We start from the raw sequence: 25,177 nt of genomic DNA on the forward strand, positions 1-25,177 counted from the left end.
GGTGGAAAAGAAGGAAGCAGCTTTTTCAATTCTCATAAGTAATAATTCTTTTGTGATCTCAGAGATAAAACAAAATTGAGACCTTTGGTGAGGACATTTTTCTCGGCAGTAGAAAGGTTATGACTAGATTTGCTGATGACAACTTGATCTGGGTGGAGGTGTAATTTAGAAGTTGAAGAGTTTCTTGTTTCTGTTTTAAGAGATTCAGATTTTCTAACTAGTTTTAGTTTATTCTCATTTTGAACTCTGGAAGCCTTGAGATTTCCTCATCTCTTTAAGATGGTTGCAGGTGTCAATATCTAGAGAATGTTCAATGTTATTAGATAACGCAGTTTTCTTAGCAAATAAGAAGGCCAGAGTACGTTTGGTGTAAAAGATTCTCTCGGCGAGAAGATCCCACTTCGCTCTATGGTAAATCCTACTAGCATGTTTCGTTTTGATGGTTTCTTTAAAAGACATAAAACTTGGGAAAAGGGCATGGAATCTACATCGTTTTAAAAATGACCAATTGAAACTATAACTTTTCCATATATATATATATATATATATATATATGAAACAACATACAGATGCAACGGCTTAAACATCATTGTGACCAAAAAAACTGTAAGAAATCAGTTTAATAAACATAGGATATACCTCCCTCAGTGACCATCTAAAAATAAAAAATAAATTATAAATAAATAAATACATACATATATATAGACTCCCACATATACAGATCCCATGATCCTGTCCATGAGATAAGATCATGGACAGGATCATGTGACTATGCTGAAACAAAAAGAAGAGCTGCCAAAAGAGAGAACTGGAAGGACATGGTACTGCACCCTCACACTGAGGAAGCTACATTAAGTAGTAAATAAAATAAAAAAAACTTGCTATCCAAAATTACTAAATTACAAAATTAAATTAAAATAAAATTACTGTTTCAATGATGGGATTCAAGAAAACATTCAATGGTCTAATAGTATGTATCCTTAGTGCTTCTACTGCACACTTTTTAACTGTTATTATGTTGGTTGAATGGATATTTACAGAGTTGAAGGATGAAGTCTGATAACAGAAGGTCAAATTCTTGAAATCATTATGTTTATTTAGAGAGGAAAAGTTGTTAATGGCCTCACAAGCTTCCTTAAAATTTCCTACCATGCCAGAACTTGATATGGTGTAAAGTTAGATTTCTAGCCAGTGAATCCTGCGATTAGTATCAATGGAATGGTCAGTAAGATCTGGTTTTCCAAAATGCAGATAGATGACATGCTTCTTATGCTCTTCTTGCCTAAATGGAATAGTTCTTGTTTTCATCATGTAGGGAATACAAGAACAACTGATTGTGCTGACTCCCAGGTGGAAAAGAGGATCTTTAAAAGAACTGAAACAGTACCCAAGTTCTGATGAGAATTTGAAAGCTACTCTGAGACTGTACTTTCAGAGTGGCCTCTCATTTTTTTTTTTGCAAAAACTCCCTTAGTTGTATGATGGCTATAGCCAAATTATAGTCAGTGTTTCTTTTGGATAAGGTGTTATATATTTGTTGACAGTTCCTTCATTTGTCAAAAATCCTTTTGATGACCATAGTTCATTTTGCAGCAGATAGATAAGGTCCTTTGTTTGATAGTTTCATTATGCTGAGTGTAGGGGAGATAGTGAGAGTCTATATATATATATATATATATATATATGTATGTATGTATGTATGTATTTGTTCTGTGTACTTTGTTTCTGATTTAAGAAAAGGTAGGGAAATAAAGTGTCAGAGAACTGAATACATTATGCAAATTATGGAAACAACTACCATGTTAGAGTAAAACTTTAGTTTAATATAAACCAAAATAGACACTCGACATTTCGACCTTCTTATATATATATTAAACTAAAGTTTTACTCTAACATTTAAATGTGTTTAAACTAAAGTTTTAACACATTTAAAGTTCTAACAAATAGCGCATACAATTTACTATTGAAATTGAAAATCAGAACTCGCTCCCTTTCATGGCTACACTAGTCACACGTCTTCCCTCTGGCTGTCTATCCTTCATTGTTTACAGCAAACCTACACATACCAGCCAATATATACATGCTAACTCATATCGCCACCCTTCGCAAAAATTTGGAGTCATTAACACCCTCAAAAACAGAGGTATAACAATTTGCTCTAATTAAGAAGCTCTTAAACAAGAATTAAAAATTAGGAGTTGACGAGGGTTGAAGAGCATATTCAGCTCATCAAATACGGCTCTTCTAATGTTCTCAAATAATTTTAACCAATCTTCCCATCCGACCAAAATAGGATGGGTTGTAGGAGTATCTTCTTCTTCTTCTCTCTTTTCCATGATCTATGTGGATGATGATGCCGAATGAACTCTTTCCACTTCTGTCTGTCCCTGAGGAGTCTAAACAATTTTGTCCAGTTTGGTGTCTCTTGTTGTGATTTGGTTTTCAGGTCCTCTTTTATTTTGTCTATTCATCTAATTCTGGGCAGCCGTTTGGATCTTCCATCATTGTATACAGGGCTTTAGTTGGCAATCTTTCTGTTCCCATTGCCACATTTTAGTCGTTTCCTTATGTCTTCGTTTCTTAGTCTATCCAGCAGAGATACTCCAAGTAATCTTCTTAGCCAACCAATTTCAATAGTTTTTTTTTTTTTTTTTTTTTTTTTTTTTTTTTTTTTTTTTTGAACTTTGAAAACACCAAGTAGTAGAAAAGGATAGTTTGTCTCTTTGAGAAAGTAAAAGATTGTAGATTTGGGGGTTTGAAGGTGGATTGAAATTTATTTAACATCTTTGCTACACACTCGGATACATGTTTTTCATAATAAATCAAAGTTCCACAAACTCCTGTTTTTCCTTCAACTGTCCATCTACATTCTTAATCCTCTATCTAAAACACACAATGCCACTTTTTCCATCTGCATTGAACAGTATTTTTCTCTATAAATTATGTGCACATTCTTGGCCAATTTGCCTGTATGCATGATAAAAAACCAGAGTTTCTGGTCGGGGGGCAGCTACTTCCACATGAGATCAGTTAACTCACCTTAGATTGGGAAAACAACCCATATAAAGATTCCTTTGATTGAAAATAATAATTAATTAATTTAGTTAATTATTATTCCTTGATGTTTCTCCTCTAAACATCAACATGACCTAATAAAGGCATCATAAACACTATACTGCAGAGAATGAGAGTGAAATTAAACTTCCCAAAACTTTGTGCATGGTATTTCAGTGAGTATGCAGCAATGGGGGGGGGGGGGGAGATTAGTAAATTTTAATGTTATGTGACAATTTATAAACAAACGTTTAGAGTATTTTGCAAATTAAATAAATTAAGGCTAACCTTTCCCAACCTAATGCCATAGGAATGTGTAGTGGATTTTTCCCTTTATGCAAAATAGGATTATCTCTTTTTACGCAACTTGTTCCACATTTATGCTCAGAATATTTAACACGAACATAACCTTTCAACTTCTTCGATTCCCGGTGTCCTTCTTGGGACTCAGCCAAATGTGATGAAACTAATTTTATATAAAAAATATATATACATAAGATATAAGTAACAGATTATATCAAACAATAAATAACAACAAATAGTATTTCTTTTCATTTGAATTCATTCACTGATAATTTTAAACAATTTTTGAGTATACGATGTATAGTTCTCCACATCCCTTCCTCTGGTAGGAGGTTAATGTAGAGAAAACTAAACATTATTATTCTTTTAAACAGTACGCACACCTTTTCCTCACCAGAAATAATCTTAGGGTAATCAATGAATGTGCTTGTGAGTGGGCAGGTGATGACTTATATCTGAGAATTGTCTACTGGTGGGACTTGTTATAGAACCAGAAATGACCTGTTATGTTTGTTTACAAATGCCAGAAGTATCCAAAATAAAGGAAATTAAATTATTGCATTAATAAAGTTTACTTGCCCCAAAACTGTCAGAATAAGTGAGATATGGTTGAATGAAGGTGAAGGGATATGATCTTTTTTCTGAAGGCAGACAGACAGGGAGGAGGAGTGCTGTTGATGGTAGCAGGGAATTATGTCCACTCAAAGTGGTGATGCTAGGAGCAATAATGGCAGTGGCTTTGAGGTAGTAAGGTGTGTGTGTGTGTAAGTCAGAGTGTATTGGGGACAGTAAGAAGGAAATGTATAGGCAAATTAGACAAGCAAAGAAGAAAAGATTGATCATGGGTGATTTTAATTATTATAATATAGTGAGAATAAAAAGATGGCATCTTGTGGAGGGAAGAAGTGGAAGAGAATGAATTTCTTGAGATTTTTAGAGGCAACTAACTTTGGCAGTAGAAAAAGAGAGTATACAAGGATATTGGATTTGATAATCTCAACAGACAATGCTATTATAAATGGGATGAGAGTGATGACATGAAGTGATTGTCTGAGTTGTGGCCAGCCACATGAAGACCTCTGTGAGAAAGAGATAGATATGGAACTACAATGATAGTTATGAACTGCTTGGGAAGCTAAATCATGGAATGAGGAACTGAATAGAAAAAAAAATTAATGTTGCTTGGGCCCTACTTAAGAACAATTTGCAAAAAAAGCAAAGTTTACATGTATTTCATGGATTAGGAGGTAAGTGTCAAATGCATGAATGAGGAGGTGAAGCATGCAATTTTGAAAGAAGAATAAGGCATCATGGAAACAAGATGAGTAGCAATAATCAGTTTCATGAGGAGTACAAAGAGCAGGTGACTCACTTGATAAGGATAGCAAAAGTACAGTATGACAGCAGTAAGCTAATGAAGCCAAAAGAAAGGGAGTTCTGTGTGGCTGGTAGAAGAAATAATAATTATGAAAGGATATCTATATGATATCATGATAACCCTTTGCATATTATAATGATAACCCCTGTACATGAAATAGATGAGATATTAAATGAAGAATTCATAAAGGCATTTGATCTTCTTGAATGTAACATTATGCAGAACTTGAATGTAGTAGGAAGAGTGGAGGAGGAGGGACTGATGGTGAGTGACCAGAGAATTGAGTAAACCAGGTGTTAATAAGGAGGTATAAGTTCATAATATACTGCATGCTTTGAAGGAATGTTTTAGGGTGGTAGCCATGATGTAGCTTTTTAACAAGAGTCTTACATTTGGCAAAGTTTCAAAGGATTGGGAAGAGGACAACACTGTTCTGCATCATAAGACTAGTGTTAGAGAGATTAGTGAGGATCATGACTATTCAGATTTAGGTTGACAATAGCAGCATTCTTTTGATGAACACCATGAGTTGCTATGTACTTATTATAAAAAGGTGACAAATGCATATATATACAATGATCTCTTTAGATTTTGCAAAGACCTTTGATAGATTACCATATGAAAACCTGGTAATTAAACTCGAACAGATGGGGTTGGATGGTAGATTAGTGCACAAAATTGGAGAATGGCTGTATGATTGGTATCGGCAAGTTGTGTATGGAGGAGTAATATCCTGAAAGAGGAAAGTCATTAGTGGTGTGCTTCAAGGATATGTTTCAGAGCTGATACTGTTTAACTTGTATGTTGTATTTATGATACTGGGAAAGGTTAGACTGGTGAGAAAGGTTAGAATGGTTTTATACAGTTATTTGCATATGGTGTGAAGTTGGGAAAATTGATTTGACTTTTTTTTATCTTGCAAAGACATCAAAGATCATACTACACCAGGACACAGGTCACAGCAGTACATATGGTAATTGGTTAGTAGGAGAATCACAAACATCCATGCCCTTGGTGGGATTCGAATCCCTTGACTTAGATGGAGAGCAGATACACTGACCACTCAGCCAATCAGGCTGGTAAGTTGGGAAGAACTATGAGGAGTAGAGCAGATGCTGTGCCTCTGCAAGAGAGCTTGAATAGACTGTGTCAATGGGTAACCAGTTCAATATTACAAAGTGTAACATTTTAAAATTTAAGAAGCAAAGATGAGATGCAGGAGATAAGGGATCTGAGAGTGATGGTGGATAAGCATCCAAAATTTTATTGACACAATGCTAACATAGTGAGGACAGCAAAGTGGATAACAGCATGATGCAGAGGACAATGATGTGCAGTTCTGAAGTAAGAATGTTATAGTTCCACTGTATGAGAATTTGTTCAAACCACAATATGGATTACTGTGAAAAGGGTCCAGAGATGATTGACTAAAGTCTCTGGGATGTTTGATATAAAGAGAAAGAGTGAGAAAATGCAATTTGCAGAGTCTGGTGCAGTGTTTTTTTTTCTTAAACATGTTCCAAAGAAGCCTAGGGTTCAGAGAAAACTTGTTAGGATTCTCCAAAACATAAAGACATTTACAACTGTAGTTTCTGAAAAAACTTCAGTGAATAGGGAAAATACAAATATTTATTAAACTGACTTATTTCTAGGAAGGTTTCTTTATGATTTGTAATGTTATGTATCATATGTTTTCTTGATTAAAATATTTTGGGTAATGGCTCATAATTGTGATTCTTTTTCAATAATATTTTTATGAAAATTTTCACATGAATTTAATGAAAAATAAATATTTTTATGTGGAGTTTTGCCTTTACAAAAATTTAAGAACACTGGCTTAGTGAATAGGAGGAAGAGGGGTGTGGGTGGGAGTATGATAGAGACATAAGTTGGTAAGAAGTTATTTTTACAGAATGAGAAGAGGAAAGGGAGAGAACAAAAAAAATCCCAAAACTGTATACTGAGGGTGTTGAGTAGGGGAGAAATAGACTTATTTCATGGAAAGTGGTGTATATGTATGTAACAGTGGAACTTCCCACAATAAGTCTTTTGACTCCATAAGACTTATAATAATATAATACAATTGTGACACAATGAAGTTTTTCCACGAGTTCTATAGTTCTGTTTCTAAAATTTACCAATTTTTAAATGACGTTACAAAATTTAAATTTTGAGTTTGCTTTAGACATAAAAAGAAATATATAATCAACATAAATACGCAAACTATATCAATGACTTTTTCATATTTTTAAGATTCAATTACTTTTTTGAAATTTTATGAAATCATGGAATAATAAATCATAAAATGTATTTTGAGGCATCATCTAAAAAAAAAAAAAAAACCATAAAAATAATAAAAATGAAATATCAAGCAGATCCCAGAATCAGGAAGTTTAAAATTAGAAAAGAAAAAAAATCAAGCAATTCAGTTTGTATACAGAGAATTTTCTATCCAATTTACTCTTATTTCCAAAGTTCTCACCAATAGGAAGAACAGGTGATGTATTATCTCTTCGGTCCTGTGTAGTTGATTTTTTAGCAACATTTCTCATTTTATCTGAAGAAAAATACTGAAATCCACCAGTTTGTTTTCTTGCAACTTGGCGGCGATCAGAACTGGACTCATCACCATCATCAACATCTTGTATTGTAAACACTAAAGGAGTAAAAATGAGGATGGAAATCATGTTAATTTTAGCTTCACTGTATGAAGCTAAAAATTAAATAAAACAACAAAACAGATTTTTAATATAAATAATTAATATCCATATATATGAAATAGTCTTTAATCAATTTAATCCATTGAAGGTTTAAAGAAAATTAATTAGGTTCACAAAAAAATTAAAGCAGAAAAGCTTATTGTTACACAGCACTTCCACAGTATCCTAGGACTCAGTGTCAGAGGCCACAGCCAGTTTGTTTGTTTTGTAGGAAGTAAACCTGAGTCTCTTGAAAAAAAAGGCATTTTCCAGCCAAACTCTGTAGTGATTCTGCTAACACACTGTTCATTTAATTTTTACATTTTTATAATATTTAATTATTATTTATAGTTGAAAAAGTAGCACTGTTAAGTTGGCAGTGTAAAATGCATTGCCTTAAAAATTAAGTACTGGACTAATTTTCACAATAGATCAGCTGTAAAAACTGCACCACTGGACTTTATGTGTGCACCAAAAAATATGAAAGAATTATGGACTATGAGGGAGAATGTAAAGAATGAGAATATTAGAATGTGAAGAAGTGTGATAACAGATTGAAGCGCCTATCATCACACTTTGATGGAGATTAACAACGTGACAGTCAGTCAGTAAGCAAAATGGTAGTAACAGTAATGAATGTAGGGTGGACGAACCAACATGAAAGTTGGTGATGACAGAATAAAATGAAAGAGAAAGTAAAGCTCCTGAAGATGAATGCATGAAACTGTATGAAGCTATGACTACTAGAAATGTGGTAGATAAGATGGAGCTCAAATGTTTTGTGAGACAAAAGGCAAATAACTGAGGCTTTGCATGAAAGAAATGAATTACAGAAAGAGAAATGAAGGAAAGAGAATCTCTTGAGATGAATGATAGAAAGAAACAGAAGAGAAATGCATTACTAACGATAGCAGATGAAATTTGCTTGTTTAGTATACAAGTGGAAAAATGGCAATACATGTGATGATATGAGACTATTTGGTGTGATGTTGGAATAAACAAGATAAAATAGATGGGAATATCAAAGATAAAAACGGGATGGTCGCAATGGGTGATTTTAATTATCGGAAAGTAGAGTGGAAAAAGCAGTACAATAGTGTATGGACACAATGCAATTGATTAAAAAAAAAAGAAGAAAAAAAAGGATATCGAGACCGCTCCATCTATAGACCTTTAGATTATGATCCCACTAAATTGTAGGTTGTTATGATAAGCCTGGGAATATCAAAGATAAAAACGGGATGGTCGCAATGGGTGATTTTAATTATCGGAAAGTAGAGTGGAAAAAGCAGTACAATAGTGTATGGACACAATGCAATTGATTAAAAAAAAAAGAAGAAAAAAAAGGATATCGAGACCGCTCCATCTATAGACCTTTAGATTATGATCCCACTAAATTGTAAATCAAGAAATTAAAAAGCCAATTCAAAAAAAGTTTCTTCTTGGTCTCCTGACATCACAAAAAAAAAGTTCTCTTCAGTTCCCTACCCCCTCCCAGATATACAGCTTACCTGAAATTCATAAATATTGCAATATATATATACACAAATGATTTAGAAAGCATCTTTATTAATTTAACAATTTATTAATTTAATTTTGAATATTTTTGACACTTTCAGTTTCAAAAGCAAGTGACGAACGTTCATTTTCAAGACTAAAACTAATTCAGGTAAGCCATATATCTGGGAGGGGATAGGGAACTGAAGAGATTATAACTTTTTTTTGTGATGTCAGGAGACCAAGAAGAAACTTTTTCTTTTTTTTTTTTGAATAGGCTTTTTAATTTCTTGATTTACAATTTAGTGGGATCATAATCTACGATCTAGTATTTCACATGCAAGAGCAGTAAAGTACTGGTATTTTCCCATGATCGTAACAGAAGGTGATATCTATGAGAAACTAGAAACAAGTGAATTTGCTTCCATAAAATCAAGAAAAGTAAACTTTTAAATCATTTAATTTTTTATTACATTTCTTTTTCCATTAAAAAAATTAAATGATTCTTGTTATTTTACAATTTTTCTAGTTTGTACATCTCTAGTTATAAAAGCTCATAGCCAGTAATCAGCAACTTATGCATCTGTAATTCTAGTCTTTGTGCATTTCTGCATGTTTTGCAATTTTCAAAGTTGTTTCCAAAGTACACAGTTTTACATAAAAATATGTATGTTTTGAGTTTTTAAACTTTAACTACATTTAAAAAAAAAAGTAAGGGGCGCTCAACTTAAAATTGTATCGAGGAACCACCAGCAACCCTAGAGCTGGCACTGGTTCCAACGAGCCCTCTCGTGCAGCAGAACTCAATCACATACACAGCACTGTTTTTTTTAATCTAATTGCTACAGTTCCCACAGTATCAAAAAATAAAATAATCAACCTTTCCTAACCTTCTATTCAGAAAGATTTAGTAATTAAAAAATATAAAAACATCAGAAAAAAATAACCAGAATCTTAAAGAAATAAAGTCTTTGCACCACTTTCAAGCCCCACTTAAAACCAGCTACCCTTATCCAATCCACTAAAGACAAATTCCCTCCTCTCTCTCAGTTCCAGGTGTACATAGAGTTCCTTGTCCATGAAGTTGGTCTACTATGGACAGACAGGAAAATCAGCTACCATCTGCATGGAACATAAAAAAAACATCCTGCACTCACGACTATGGGCAATCTAGCCTTACAGACAATGCTTTAGAAAAGAAAGATTGCTTTTAGAATCTGCTGCTGCTGCTGCTCTTAAAAACCAGCCTAATTTGAATAAATATGGTTGCATAAACTTCCCGAAATTGGGAAACACTAATATTTTGAAATCGCAGTTTACATTCTAGGCCACCGATATGTTTCCATAGAGGACACCTTGCCTAGTTAGGAATCTAGTCTCTCATCCATGTTTCACTTGAGTGAGTGAGAGAGAGAGTGTGAGCACGCTATAAGTCGCATATTGTACTCTCTGACGATGTATCGGTAAAAAATGAGATGACATATTGGAAGGATTAAATACTACTATTAATACTAATACTATACTAAATACTGTTTATCCTTTCCTAGTGCTGCTTCATCCATTAAACTTTTAACATGAGAAAAAGCATACACGACATGCTCAAATATGGAGGTTATAAATTTTTTAAACTGATACATTGCATAATTTAGTAGGCTGAACTGCAGGTGATTGGAGTAGAGCACTCATAGTTCGTAGCTATTAAAAAATAATAATAGATAAAAATAAAAAAAGATAAATAAAATAAAACTGAAGGTGAAAATGACACATTCTCTTCTAAGTGTTCCAGATAAAATTATGCAAGCATACAAGATTATGCTAATGAAAACTGTGGAATAGAATTTCAAGAAGATCAAGTAGTTTAATGTTTTTAATTATCAAGAAGTTTAAAGTTCAGGCCAAATAAGAGTTATCAGTATCAGATTTTAACTTTATAACAAACAGTTCAGAAATAATGAGAATATAAAAAGGATTTGTACTTAAGTTTTGTAGATTAGGAAAACACATATGACAAGGTGCTGGGCGAAAAGTTTTCAATATATTACAATTACGAAGTTGGTTCCATAAGTTTCCGGCCTGACTAACTTTTAGGGGTAACAGAAAGAAAACAACTGTTCACTTTTCAACATAATCTCCCTTTACTTCAACACACACACTTTTCACATCTTTGAATTACCATTTCTGTGCCCTTGAAAAAAAGTCTGTACTTTTGTCTGCAAAATGGTTTAAAACTGCAACTTTCACCTCACTGTCATCTGCAAATTTTCTTCCTCGAAGGTCTTTCTTCAGTTTCAAGAAGAGGTAGTAGTCACTGAGTGCTAGATCTGGACTGGAGAGTTGGGTGTTCAATCTCTTGGAAGCCACAGTCCTTCACTGCAGCCTTCACAATAATAGCCGTATGGACTGGAGCATTGTCATGAAGCAGGTAATCACCATGACAGTATTCTTAGGCTCTTCTCCTTTATGGCGTTGTGCAGTTTGTGCAGAAGTGAAGCATAATATTCTGCATTCATAGTGGTATTCCTTTCATTGAAGTCAATCAAGAGAATTTCCTGGAAATACCAAAAGATTGTTGCCATGATCTTCTTGGTGGAGTGAGTGACCTTGGCTTTTCTCGGCAGTGCTTCACCTGACTTGCGCCACTCCATGGTTTCATCCTTAGTGACAATGGATTCCAGCACTGCTCTCTGATTCCCTTGGAAAAGCTCTAAAAACTTGCAGGCAGGTCACATAATGTTCCTTCTGAATTGAAGAGAGACACTGGGGCACCCACCTTGCACTAATCTTCATCACGTGAAGCTTCTTGTGAATGATGCGAAAGACAGTTGTTTAAGAAAGCCCCAACATTGCTGAGATTTTTTTGAGCTTTAACCGTCTGTCATTAAGCAGTTCTTCCTCAACAAGAGAAACATTTCCCTCAGTCATCATTTCCACAGGCCAACGATCACGTGGATCATCCTCGTGGAGCCCATTCCTTCATGTTGGAATATGAAGGAGAGGCTTCCCCATAAACACCATCCAATCGCTGTTTGATAGCACTTGGAGAAAGACCTTCTTTGGGGAAAAACTATCACAGCACGGTACTCAATTTTTAACATTACAGCCACTTAGCATGCCACATGTTAGTCAAATGAGTGCCTCCAACTGAATGATGCAGGTAGAGAGTTGAAACTGGGAAACTTGTACACTAAGCTCTACATAGATGGTGCTATCTGTCACACACACACAGTTTCAAAATTGGTGCGAATTTTGTATGTCAGGCCGGAACTGTTTGGAACCTACCTCATATATGGAGAAAACGTAAACTTATACAGAACTTATAATCTGTATTTAAGTTGTATGTCAGCAGTTAGAACTGAAGGAAACACAGGAAGAGGGTGTAATGTAAAATCAATTGTAAGAAAAGGATACCCAATATTTCCATTGTTGTTCATTACTTATATGGATCACATTATGAAGGAAAGTGGAATGAAACCTGATATCAAAATTGGAGATGTTAATCTCAGCTCTTCACTTTATGTAGATGGTGTTATACACCTAAATATAATATCCAGTACAGTCTGCAGGATTCCCTGACTAAACTGAATAACTGCTGTAATAAATTTGGTGAAAATCAGCAATAAAAAGACAAAGACAATGAAAATAGGCAGAAACACTGAAAATATCAACCGAATAATGAATCTCCATTCATTATTCGGTTGATATTTAGGCATTCAGCTATTTTAGGCACTCAGCTATTTTAGCACAATTTTTACTGAAGATAGCAAATTAAATATGGAAATTGACAACAGATCAAAGATAGCATGGTATCTTTGATCTGAAATAAAAGAGAAAGTAGTCAAAACATGAAACTAGATATATACAAGGCAATGTTCAAACTAGCTTTAAACTTATGGATCTGAGAGTCAGGTTAAAATAAAGCGCTTGATCAAAGACCGGAAACTATAGATATGAGAGTTCTGGGAAAGGTCAGGGAAGCCAACAGATGGCATCAATGGCAGTATCATATTAACGATGAAGATATTAGAACTAGACTTACCATAAATTTATTTTTTTTTATCAAACCGGAACATTTTTGAGAGTTTACTCAAAACAGAAAGTAACGCCTTCTATGGTAAGTACTTATGATTCAAAAGGCTAAATAACGGAGTGGTTAACAAAAAACAAATTTCGTAGTAATAATTTTTAATTACTCTTAACTGAACATAACTTATCATTAAAAAGTTATTAATATTTATCACTATTTAAATTATACATGTTTTTGGTCATAAAATGTTACAAAATATAAGACATTGTTAAACTGACCATAGATTTTTAATTTGTATGTATGTTCATACAATATTGCCTACTGGTTTCGCTAGTAACTGACTAGCTTTTTTTCAAGGCTTGCACAGTACAAAAAAATGATAAATGCAAAAAAGGTTTAAGAATACAAAAAAACGTTAGTGCCTGTTAGGTAGCTAAGGTAACACGTTCGCATGACATTTCTACTCAGTATCATGAACATGTGTTACATGCAAATGCATAACATGATTATTCGCATACTGTAGTTCAGTTGAACTGAAGGAATTAATTAGATTTTTCCAAGTATCGTTCAGTATAGATCCTTGATTTCTGTTTGGGTTGCTGCCTGTATGTAGCACTACTGCTGCTTCTTTAAATAATCGATGTCTGTAATCTTCGTCTACGTAGGGCATGGAGCTGTTATTCCAGTCTATAGTGTGGTTCGAAGTTGAAAAGTGATGTGCTAACCCGGAGGTGATCATTCTGTTGTGATTTACAACGCCAACATGTTCTTTCTGTCTTATTTCCAGGTTTCTCGAAGTTTGTCCAATGTAGGAAAGACCGCAAGTGCATGGAATATTATACACACCTGGATATTTATAAAATGGAACACTATCTTTAGGAGATCTTAGAACCTGTCTGATGCTAGTAGTTGGTTTAAATACAACCTTAATGTTATGGGTCTTTAACAATCTCACAATTTTGGTGGAAATTGAACCCATAAAGGGGATGACTGCTGTTGAAATTTGCTGGGAGACTGTTCTTTCTTGTTGGTTATCTTTGTATAGAAATTTGTTGATGATGTTTCAAGGATAACAATTTTGCGATAGTGTTATAGTGATTTGGGACAGTTCTGTTTGAACTTCTTCATCGTTGGAGATAAAGTTTCTAGCTCAATTTCTCAACATGTGGATTATGGTTCTGTTTATGTGACCTACGATGGTTTGAAGAGTAATGTAGATATCGTCCAGTGTCCGTAGGTTTTTTGTAAATGGACAGTTTGAAATTGTTACCTTGTCTTTTAACTAGTATGTCCAAGAAGTGCAGCTGTTCGTTGTTTTCTACTTCTAGAGTAAATTTTCTATACAAAGATAACCAACAAGAAAGAACAGTCTCCCAGCAAATTTCAACAGCAGTCATCCCCTTTATGGGTTCAATTTCCACCAAAATTGTGAGCTTGTTAAAGACCCATAACATTAGGGTTGTATTTAAACCAACTACTAGCATCAACAGGTTCTAAGATCTCCTAAAGATAGTGTTCCATTTTTATAAATATCCAGGTGTGTATAATATTCCATGCACTTGCGGTCTTTCCTACATTGAACAAACTTCGAGAAGCCTGGAAATAAGACAGAAAGAACATGTTGGCAATGTAAATCACAACAGAACAATCACCTCCAGGTTAGCACATCACTTTTCAACTTCAAACCACACTATAGACTGGAATAACAGCTCTATGCCCTATGTAGACGAAGATTACAGACATCGATTATTTAAAGAAGCAGCAGTAGTGCTACTTACAGGCAGCAACCCAAACAGAAATGAAGGGGCCATACTGAACGATACTTGGAAAAATCTAATTAATTCACTACAGAACTACAGTACGTGAATAATCATATTACGCATTTGCATGTAACACGTGTTCATGATACTGAGTAGAAATGTCATGCGAACGTGTTACCTTAGCTACCTAACAGGTACTAACGTTTTTTTGTATTCTTAAACCTTTTTTGCATTTATCATTTTTTTGTACTGTGCAAGCCTTGAAAAAGCTAGTCAGTTACTAGCAAAACCAGTAGGCAATATTATACGAACATACATACGAATTAAAAATCTATGGTCAGTTTAACAATAAGTCTTATATTTTGTAATATTTATCACTAGCATGAACTTTCTTTAAAAATTCTTTGTTATTTTTAATCACGTCAAAAAATTCACTACAATTTAGTTCACTATTAAGTTTGCAACACAATACAGCTTTTACTGTTGATTCAGCCATTCTACCTCTTTCTTCAGACCATATGTTATTCATTATTGAGAATATTCTTTCAACAGGTGAAGATGTGCCTGGCAGGCAGGCTGAAAATGTATTCTATAATTTGAACAAGATTGGACAATTAAATGTTCTTTTATTTGAAATGACTGAATAGTTGTATCCATTTTTCTTTGCAACTTGTATTTTTCAAAATGTCATAGTTTGCCAACCAAAAAGCTTTTGCAATCACCACTTCATCAAACAGTTCATCCATGTTTATTGCATTATTTGCAAGAGTTTCATTAATTTTTTTGCCTGAAGCTTCAATTTCCGACCAAGTTAATTTATTGTTGTTTATCCAAGTAAAAGATTCTGCTCCACTAAAACTGTTTTCCCAAAGCTCAATGTAAGAAAGACATCAGTCATAAGATTTTTTAAACTCTTGTAGTATTGTATTAATATTAATACTTCCATTATTTTCCAGTATTCTAAAAAGCTTTTTTGCTTCTTGAGGTATAAATTTATTATCATGCCTTTCCTCAAGATTTGTTTTTAATTTTCTAAGTTCGATGACAATATCTGTTGCACTCGCTTTTGTACTTTCCATAATCAAGATAGATTTGTTAAACAATTTGAGTTGCCCGTGCACAAACCACAAATACATTTCAGCACAATAATTATCAAAGAACTGTTTTATCATCATTGGAAAGTGTTCTTGTGAAATAAAATATGATTTCAGTCCCTCATAGATTTCAAGTATTCTGTCAATAGCTGGAAGTAGCGAAAGAAAACGGGTGTTGCCATGTTGAAGAACCTTTTTATACTCTACATCTACAAATTCGCAGAACGCTATTTAGTTGAGTGACTTGAACCGTATAAATGTGGAAATATTTATAAATTTTGACTACTAAAGCTTCTATTTCAATAGGTAGAACATCAACTGCAATTTGAAGACAGTTGTGAATGATGTGAGCACCACAACCAATGCCCACAATATTTCTTCCTAGTTCTTCTTCAATCGACTGTAAATATTGTTTTCTCCTCTCCATTTTACACCCCCAAAATTGGTATTGCAGTTATCTCTACAAAATCCAATCTTTTTTTTTTGTTATATTATGAGTTTTCATAACTGACATTAAATAGTTTGTCAGTATTTCTGCAGTTTCACCGGGAACTGGTTAAAAGTCTAAAAGTTTAACTTTTACTCCACAATCTGGTGCAAAATACCACACAAAGGCACAGTTTTAATTTCTTTCCTGTTGGAAGAATCAATTGATATCGTCACAAAATTTGTTTTGTTTGAATCTTCACAAAGTTGCTGAAACAACAGTGGCTCAATCACATTAACAATGACAGCTTCACATTTTGTTTTACCCAGTCTAAACTTTGTTTCAAAAAGCTTTGATATCAATTTAGATGAACAATCAGCAGACTTAAAGGCTGAGATTGTGAATAGCAACATGAAATGCAAAAATTAAAAATTCTTTGTCATTTGGATCAGCACCTTTAAAATATGACAATATCTTCGAGGCAGTTCCTGCCGCTGCTAGACTAGCCTTATGTTTCGCACATGTCAAGTGATTTTTTTATGTCCGAACGCCCAGCATGTGAACGCCCGTTCACATTTCACTTTGTCAATATGACCACAAACGTTTTTCAAAAACGGATAATCCTTTTTTAATTCATCCATAAACACACAATTTCATTTTGGCATTTTGAGGTTAAATTAATTTAATGAAGTAAAAAAAATCACAAACAACATGCCAAAAAGAAACGCCGACTCGCAATCTAAACTCAATCATGATTGCGCATGCTCAACAATGACTTGCGATGCAGCGTACAGGCCAGAGTCAAAGTGAGGTATTCGTGTTGCCTAATCGCCATTTTCCGAGGCTGCACTTTTTGTACTGCGTGTATATTCTGCACTTTTAAATTTTTACCAAATATCCGGGACAAAATGACAAACTGGGCGGGACCATACCTTCAAACCGGGACGTATGGTAAGCCTATTAGAAGAGACCTTGACATTGTTAGCATTCAAGAATGTGCTAACAGAGCTAACTAATCTCAGATGGTATGGTCATTTAAACAGAATGAGAAAGGGGAGGTTAACAAAACAAGTGTTCTTTGCCAGCATGGCAGGAAACAGACCCAGAATAAGACCAACATCTAGGTGGAATGATACAATAAGAAGTGTCTTTGAAGACAGAAGTATAAGATCAGATAATATTATAATCTCGACAGAATCCAATATTATCAGATAACATTAATTTGGAGGAAAATTGTTGGCAGGAAGTTAGTAAGGATACAACTTTTTCATGTAGCACTCTCGTAATATCCTGCACCCCCCCCCCCACAACCAAGGATAGATGTCAGGAATTTAATGATGTATAAATCCACACACAACAGCACCTGGTTATGCAAAAGGTTACATAAGTGGTTAAGAAGAAAAAACCTTATGCATCACAGAAGGTGAGATAAACAATGGAACAGAAGCTACAATCAGTTCTTTGAAATTCTTACAAAATATGTGGAGGTTTTCTCCCAGTTACTGAGATTTCACTTTTAAGGAACCATATAAATCACAATATGTATAACTGCTAACACACACCCATACCTTCTTGACCTGGTAAAGGCTCATCAAGACCACGTGTGTATTCAACATAAGGCTGATGTCTCTTCTTTGTGATGAGATTATGACGTCTAGTTTTTCCAGATAATCGATTCGCTTCTGCATTTGCCTATAAAAATATCATAAGATACAGTTTATAAATGCAACTTAAATTTTTAAAAAATCACATACAGAAAAGAACATTATATATCAAGAAGGCAGAGATTTTCACTCTAGTCTTCCAAAAGAACAGGCATAATAAGAAAAAATCGGCTTATTTCTCTGAATAAAAATTAATCCTATGTTCTATGGCAAGTGCACCTGTTGAATGCAAAATACAGTATGGTGCAAAAAAAAAAAAATAATAAAATAAAATAAAAAAAAAATAATAAAATAGTACTGACCTTCTACACTCACTCCAGTACATGCATTATGAGATGTGCTATTTGACTGCATGCACATTAATAGAAGAGCATGTGTATAGCCTATGCTATTACATTTAAATGTAGCAATACTGTTGATGTTGGAAGTAAACACATTTATTGTTAAGCATTATTTTCTTCATACAGAGTTGGTAGAATAAATGGTCCGAGCCTAAGACATGTTTGTGTCATGCAAAAAAACATCCCATTTTGTGCAGAGGTATTCCAACAGGATGGAGCAACCTGTTCACATATCATGTGGTTCTCGAGCCTATTTAACAGAACACATCCCCCAAGATAATTCCTGTACCCTTCATGTTTTCTCGATGTACCCCAAACGAAGTCATCACTTGATGACTTCTTTTGGGGTATGTTGAAGGAATGAGTATTCCACTATGACCAGTGGTGAGCTATAAGGGGCTCGCGCCAGCCTTTTGTTAAATTTTCTCAAATTTGCGAGCCCCTTGTTCTTCTTGTTTAATAATCTTGTAGAACTAGAAAATACTACTATGGAATGTATACATGCTACTTTAAATTCATATGAATTTTCTGATAACTATATAAAAAATCATTTCATTGAATTTTGTTCTGATGGAGCTAGTGTAATGTTAGGAAACAAATCAGGTGTTGCAATCAAACTTCTACAAAAATTTCCCAACGTTGTGATTTGGCATTGCACTCATCATTTACATTTAGCATCAGACGATTTAATAAAAAAACATTAAAGAAATAAATCATTTTGAAATATTTATGGATAAATTATATGCTTTTTATCATCAATCACCAAAAAATCAACGAGAATTAAATACGATTGCAAATGACCTTAGTATCAAAATTTTAAAAATCAGCCATGTGTTTGGACCACGATGGGCAGCTTGCAGTTTATGAATGGCTCTTGCTTTGTGGAGAAATTACCAGTTTTATGTAAGCATTTTGCATTGCACGATAAATATAAGGGCTTTTTAAACCACCTTCTCAAATTGGAATTTTTAAAAGGTCTAGCATTAATGACTGATATCCTACAGGAATTATCATATAACAGCTCTACAAAGTTGCAATATAAGTATTATAAGGGCTAAGTTAGGGTTTTTTTTTTTTTTTTTTCCTCGACAATGTGAGCCCTTTGTTAAAATTTCCATAGCTCACCACTGACCATGACCCACCTTCAAACCTTGAACTAAGGGATAAAATTATATGATATGTCCAGCAGATGTCCCAACCCTTGTTCTCAAAGATAACAGAGAATCTCAGTATGCACTACGAAACCTCTCCTGAAGACAAGGTGCCCTTTTTTGAGTATGTGATCTACCTCTTTCAGCTGTTAATGCTTTACTTGACCAAGATTCCGCCGATAGTTGTGGATGATGCGTAATCATCCTGTAATCATCATGTGTAAATATATATCTCTTTGTTAATAAATCCATTTACTCCACAACATATACTGTTATGGAGTAATGATATTTCTGTTTTTGTATTGTTTATTCTTTGTTATTTTTCTTCATTTTATTGAAATATTAATAAAATCATACAATAAATTTTGTTAGATATTAAGTTTTAATTTATTATAATGTAATATTGTTAATCTGAAAAAACATCCCAACTCAACATCACCAGAGTTAAAGATTGGTACTATCAACATAAGAAGCCTGAATGGCAAAGAAATGGAGCTAGCTGAGGAATTAGATAAGTACCAGATCGACATAATAGGGGTGACTGAAACAAAAAAAGACAAAAACTGGTGAGATCTTTCTGAGCAATAAATACAAAATGTTATATTCAGGAAATGACAAACAAGGAAAAGAAGGAATAGCCATTGTATTCAACACTAAATATGAGGCTAATCTTCTTGAATGGCAGGCAGTCTCAAGTAGAGTGATGTGGGCAAATATCAGAATGGGGAACTGGACAATTAGACTTATTTGTGCCTATGGTCCCACAGAAGGTTCTACTAAGGTAGAAGTGGAGGAATTTTTTAATGCTTTAGAGAAAGCATCTGACACAATGAAAAAGGAAAAGTTAGTCCTTGTGTGATCTAAATAGCAGAGTAGGAAATGATTGTGAGACATACAAAAATATTTTTGGAAAATTTGGAGAAAAGAGCAAAGCTAATAATAATGGCAAATATTTGTTGCATTTCTGCTCAGGACATGGATTGGTTATTACTAACACCATGTTCCAACATAAAAATGTCCACAAATTCACATGGAGAGAAGAGACAAGATATAAGAAAAGTCTCATTGACTATGTTATTGTTGATAGTGATGTTTTCTCCCTGGTGCAGGACACCAGAGTGTACAGAGGATTTGAAATTGGAAGTGATCACTATTTATTCTTGAGCAGGATAAAATTGAATTTGATATTGAAAAGAATAACATGTAAGAGAGTTTTAAGGCAAATTAAAGATGAGCAGCTCTCAGAAGTGAACTGTAGACTTCAGTAATAATACATATAGATTACTGAAGAAAAAATTAAAGAGTTTGAGAACAGGAACCAAACTTAAGAGATTCAGTGGCAAGCCTTGAAGAAAACTTTGATTGATTCAGCCAGAGAGGCATGTGATAAGGTTGTCTGTAATGATAGAAAAATCAGAACTCCATGGTGGACACAGGAAGTTAAAGAAGCAGTGAAGGAAAAGACAAAAGCATATCAAAAGTTCCTGGCAAATAAGTCAGCTTGTGCTCTTAGAGAATACAGAGACAAATGTAAAAAAGCTAAACACTGTGTAAAACTAGCTAAACAAAAGTCATGGGAGGACTTTGGCAAGAACATAGAAAATAAATATCAAGAAGGTGGCAAAATATTTTGGAGGTTGTTGAAGAAGTTTAGAAATGGAGGAAAGAGTACCGTAAATGGAGTTAGAGATGATAAAGGTGACATACAAACAGGAGAAAAAGATATCCTTGAAGGATGGAGTAATTACTTCGAGAAATTGCTAAATGAAACAAGCAGTGACAGCACAGTGGTAAAAAACACTCAACAGGCATACAGTCAGGAATATATCCATACTTGAAGTAAAAAAAGCCATCAAATTCTTAAAATGTGGAAAGGCAGCAGGAGTAGATGATATTCGACCAGAAATGCTGACGTATGGTGACATAAAAGTCTTGCAGTGGCTGTACTGCATAGTTCAGAAGGCCTGGACAGAGGGACGAATTCCCGATGATTGGAGTAGAGCTCTCATAGTACCCATATATAAAAAGGAAAATAAAACTGAATCTGAGAATTACAGAGGTATTTCCGTACTGAGTGTTCCTGGTAAGATATATGCAAGTATACTTGAGAAACGGTTGAGAAGAATCGTGGAAGAAAAGCTTGGTGAACAAGCTGGATTCCAGCCAAATAGAGGCTATCAGGATCAGATCTTCACTTTATGACAAATAGTGGAGAAATCATGGGAATATAACAAAGATCTCTATTTGGGTTTGTCGATTTGGAAAAGGCATATGATAAGGTGCCAAGATAGAAGCTATTCAATACACTGCAGTTATATGGTGTCAATGGGGCATTATATCAAGCAATACTTAGTCTTTATTTGAGTTGTAAGTCAGCAGTTAGAATTGAAGGAAGTACAGGAAGATGGTTTAATGTTAAATCTGGTGTGAGACAAGGATGTACATTATCCCCTCTGTTATTCATTATCTATATGGATCACATTACGAAGGAAAGTGGTATTAAACAGGATATCAAAATTGGAGATGTTAAAGTCAGCTCTTTACTTTATGCGGACGATGTTATACTTATCAATAAATCCACTACGAGTCTGTAAGAATCCTTGACTAAATTGAATAACTGTTGTAATAGATATGGTATGAAGGTCAGCAATAAAAAGACAAAGACAATGAAAATAGGCAGAATCGTTGAAAATTTCAACTGCATTGTGAACTGAGAACTTGTGGAACAAGTAAAACATTTCAGCTACTTAGGCACGATTTTTTGTGAAGATGGTAAATTAAATATGGAAATAGACAACAGAATCAATAAAGCTGGTATAGTAGGAAGTCAATTGAATAAATTCATATGGAATAAGAGAGAAATTAGTCGGAACACTAAATTAGCTGTATACAAGACGGTGTTCAAACCAGTTTTAACTTATGGATCTGAGAGCTGGGTCAGAAGTGAAACACTTGACCAAAGGCTAGAGACCACAGATCTGAGAATCCTGAGAAAGATTAGAGGCATGAATAGATGGCATCAATGGCAATATGATATTAAAACCGAGGATATTAGGAAAGAACTTGACATTGTCAGCATCCAGGAATGCATTGGCAGGGCTAATCTCAGGTGGTATGGTCATTTAAACAGAATGGGCAACGAAAGATTGGGAAAACAAGTGTTCTCTGTCCTCTTCCTCCAGATCAGTCTTCACAAGTAACAGACTGATCTGGATAGAAAATTGTAGATATTAAGTTAGTAATGATGTAAATTTTTCATGTACTATTATCATATGCTGTACACCTCTTGAGGGTACATGGCAGGAATTTGATGATGATGATAATATTGTTTTATGAAACGTTAATTTCAGTTGTATATATATATATATATATATATATACATATATACACACCTGGTGTAATGCACTACCTGAGAATGTGATGAGTGCAAAAACTGCAAATGGGTTTAAGACATGAGTTGATGATCTTTTTGTATAAGTGTGGACCTTCCATGATGTGTCTTTGGACTCCTTGGAGGTGTCACATTAATAATAATTAATTCAATGGTATTTTAGAAAGTCAGATACAAAGAATCACCTAGCATAAATTTCATGTTGTGCAGTAATGCATAGCAAGTAATCCTAAGAGAAGAACGAAAAATTCACCAAACCAACTACTTATACAAATAATATAAAAACTAGTATAACAGACATCTTGTTGACTTAGGTATTGGACATTATTCATAACTTATTTTAACTGTATTACAACACCAAAACAAAACACTAATTTTTGAAAATATTAAAAATATTTTTTTTAATTTTTTAAAATCAAAATCTAGGTTAGATTATATTTTACTGAATTTCAAACAAGCATCTCAGGATGCTTGTTTGAAATCCTCAGAGCAAAACATGTTTACAGGTGACAATGAATAAGTGAAACAATTTAAATTGTCACAAAAGATAATTGATAAAAGTCAAAATCTGGTGCCATCTAACACTGAATAAAAGAAGGTATTACAGTTGTGTCAGAGTTGATTTTAAGATCAACTTTGTCTCCAAAATGTTTGGCAGATTAATGCAGCCATACTTGTTAAGGTTAAAATAATTCTTCACAGCTACTGCTAATTCTGAAAATGATCTCTATGACCTGTAATGACTTCTATATAGCAGATTGGTTTCTATCTAATCCGAGATGATGGGGTATCCAAAGCATGGACTGCCAAATCCTGACTTGCCATAATAATGGCAGTGAATATATTTCATATGTTTTCCAAGACAGATGTTAATGAATTTTCCTATCTGTCCATAGTAGGCAAAATCACAGGAAACTTCATACACTCCAGGTTGTGCTAGAGGATGGAGTTTGCCCTTAGGAGAGCAGATCAAAGTTGATAATTTGACATGTGATGTGAGGTTATATTTTTAGTACTTTAACTCTTTTCATATATATGGAATAGGAACAGTGGTGTTCTGTTCTTGTATGTGTTGGGGACATGTAGTATTTCATATATTTTGTAGAGGTGCTGTGGCTGTTGGCCAAGAAAGTGTGGCAAAGAGTGTTATATCCTAGATATAACACTCTTTGCTAAAACACACACACACACATATATATATATGTGGCGATTAGTTTTTACTCGGTTGTTATACATTTCAAAAAAAATTGGAAAAATATAATATCAGGAATATTATATTAAAAAATATAATATCAGGACCTTCTTCACCACACTTCCAAAAATCCGCTCTCTAATCAGCCATCCAAAACCTACTCATCACAACCTTAAGTACCCTGGAGTATATAAATTGTGGTGTGATTGCAATATCCCATACTTTGGTCAAACTAACAAATCTATTGAACAACGCATAGAAGAGCATAAGAGAGACATCTCATACAAAAGATCTCATGCAACTGCGTTATCCAGTCATGTTCTTTTTTCAAATAATCCTAATGATGACCAACAAAGCCACTCTGTATGCTGGAATAGATCAGAAAATATTTTTCGCTGTGAAGATGAGTTTGAAAGAAAAATCGTAGAATCAAGGGAAATCCTACTGAACCCGGTCCACTTAAATAATAATTTAAGTTATAACATCCCAGATAGCCATGCTGCAGTTATTCAATATTGGCGTTCACGTGAACTTGCACGCACAATTGCAACAAACAATGGCACGCCAGTTGGAACAACTTGAAAAATACAACGTTTTTATGTATCGATTATGTGAGGCAATTTGTACCTGTAATTTCCAGTTTGTTTATTTAAATAATTCAATGTTTATTAGTATTCCTTTCCTTTATAAATACCTGAAGAAGGCTGCTATATGCCGAAACTAGTAGTATTTATCATTAAAATCTTTATATGTTATCTCGGTCTTGGAGTCATTAAATCTATTTTTTGAAATATATATATATATATATATAAGTGTTATAGCAAAGATATAACACTTATATATATATATATATATATATATATATATATATATATATATATATATAGGAATTATACATATAATTCCTATATATATATATATATAGGAATTATACATATAATTCCTATATAGTATATATGTCAATTATATGAGTAATCTGACCAATGATTTTGTAGGATGAAAAAATCCAAGTTTCTGGGAGGAAAAATGCTTTTAGATATAAGGGGAAAGAAATTACCAAAATAAAGAGCCAAAAGGCTTCAGTTTTATATAATTTATATAAATAAGGGGAAAGACTGTGGCATTCATCAATATGTTTGTATTTTTAGCTGGTCAAAGATTAATAATAAAGGCTGAAGAAAAAATAGCCTTATTAAGGTTGT

At 33.8% G+C, this 25,177-nt stretch overlaps 1 protein-coding gene across 1 annotated transcript in view; it reads right to left on the bottom strand.

The window, feature by feature from the left end:
- egg (SET domain bifurcated histone lysine methyltransferase eggless) overlaps positions 1–25,177 on the bottom strand; it is a 625,200-nt gene that overhangs the window by 271,279 nt on the left and 328,744 nt on the right. Inside the window, exons 13-15 of the mRNA XM_090414562.1 lie at positions 17,805–17,928; positions 7,218–7,391; positions 3,343–3,520 (exon numbers count right to left, since the gene is read on the bottom strand). Coding sequence (XP_090270688.1) covers positions 3,343–3,520; positions 7,218–7,391; positions 17,805–17,928 — 476 coding nt within the window. The remainder of the gene's footprint in view (positions 1–3,342; positions 3,521–7,217; positions 7,392–17,804; positions 17,929–25,177) is intronic.

Source organism: Typopeltis vanoorti, chromosome 25 (genome assembly GCF_054136105.1).
Source record: "Typopeltis vanoorti isolate ZY-2024b chromosome 25, IOZ_Tvanoo_1.0, whole genome shotgun sequence".
Lineage (NCBI taxonomy): Eukaryota > Metazoa > Arthropoda > Arachnida > Uropygi > Thelyphonidae > Typopeltis > Typopeltis vanoorti.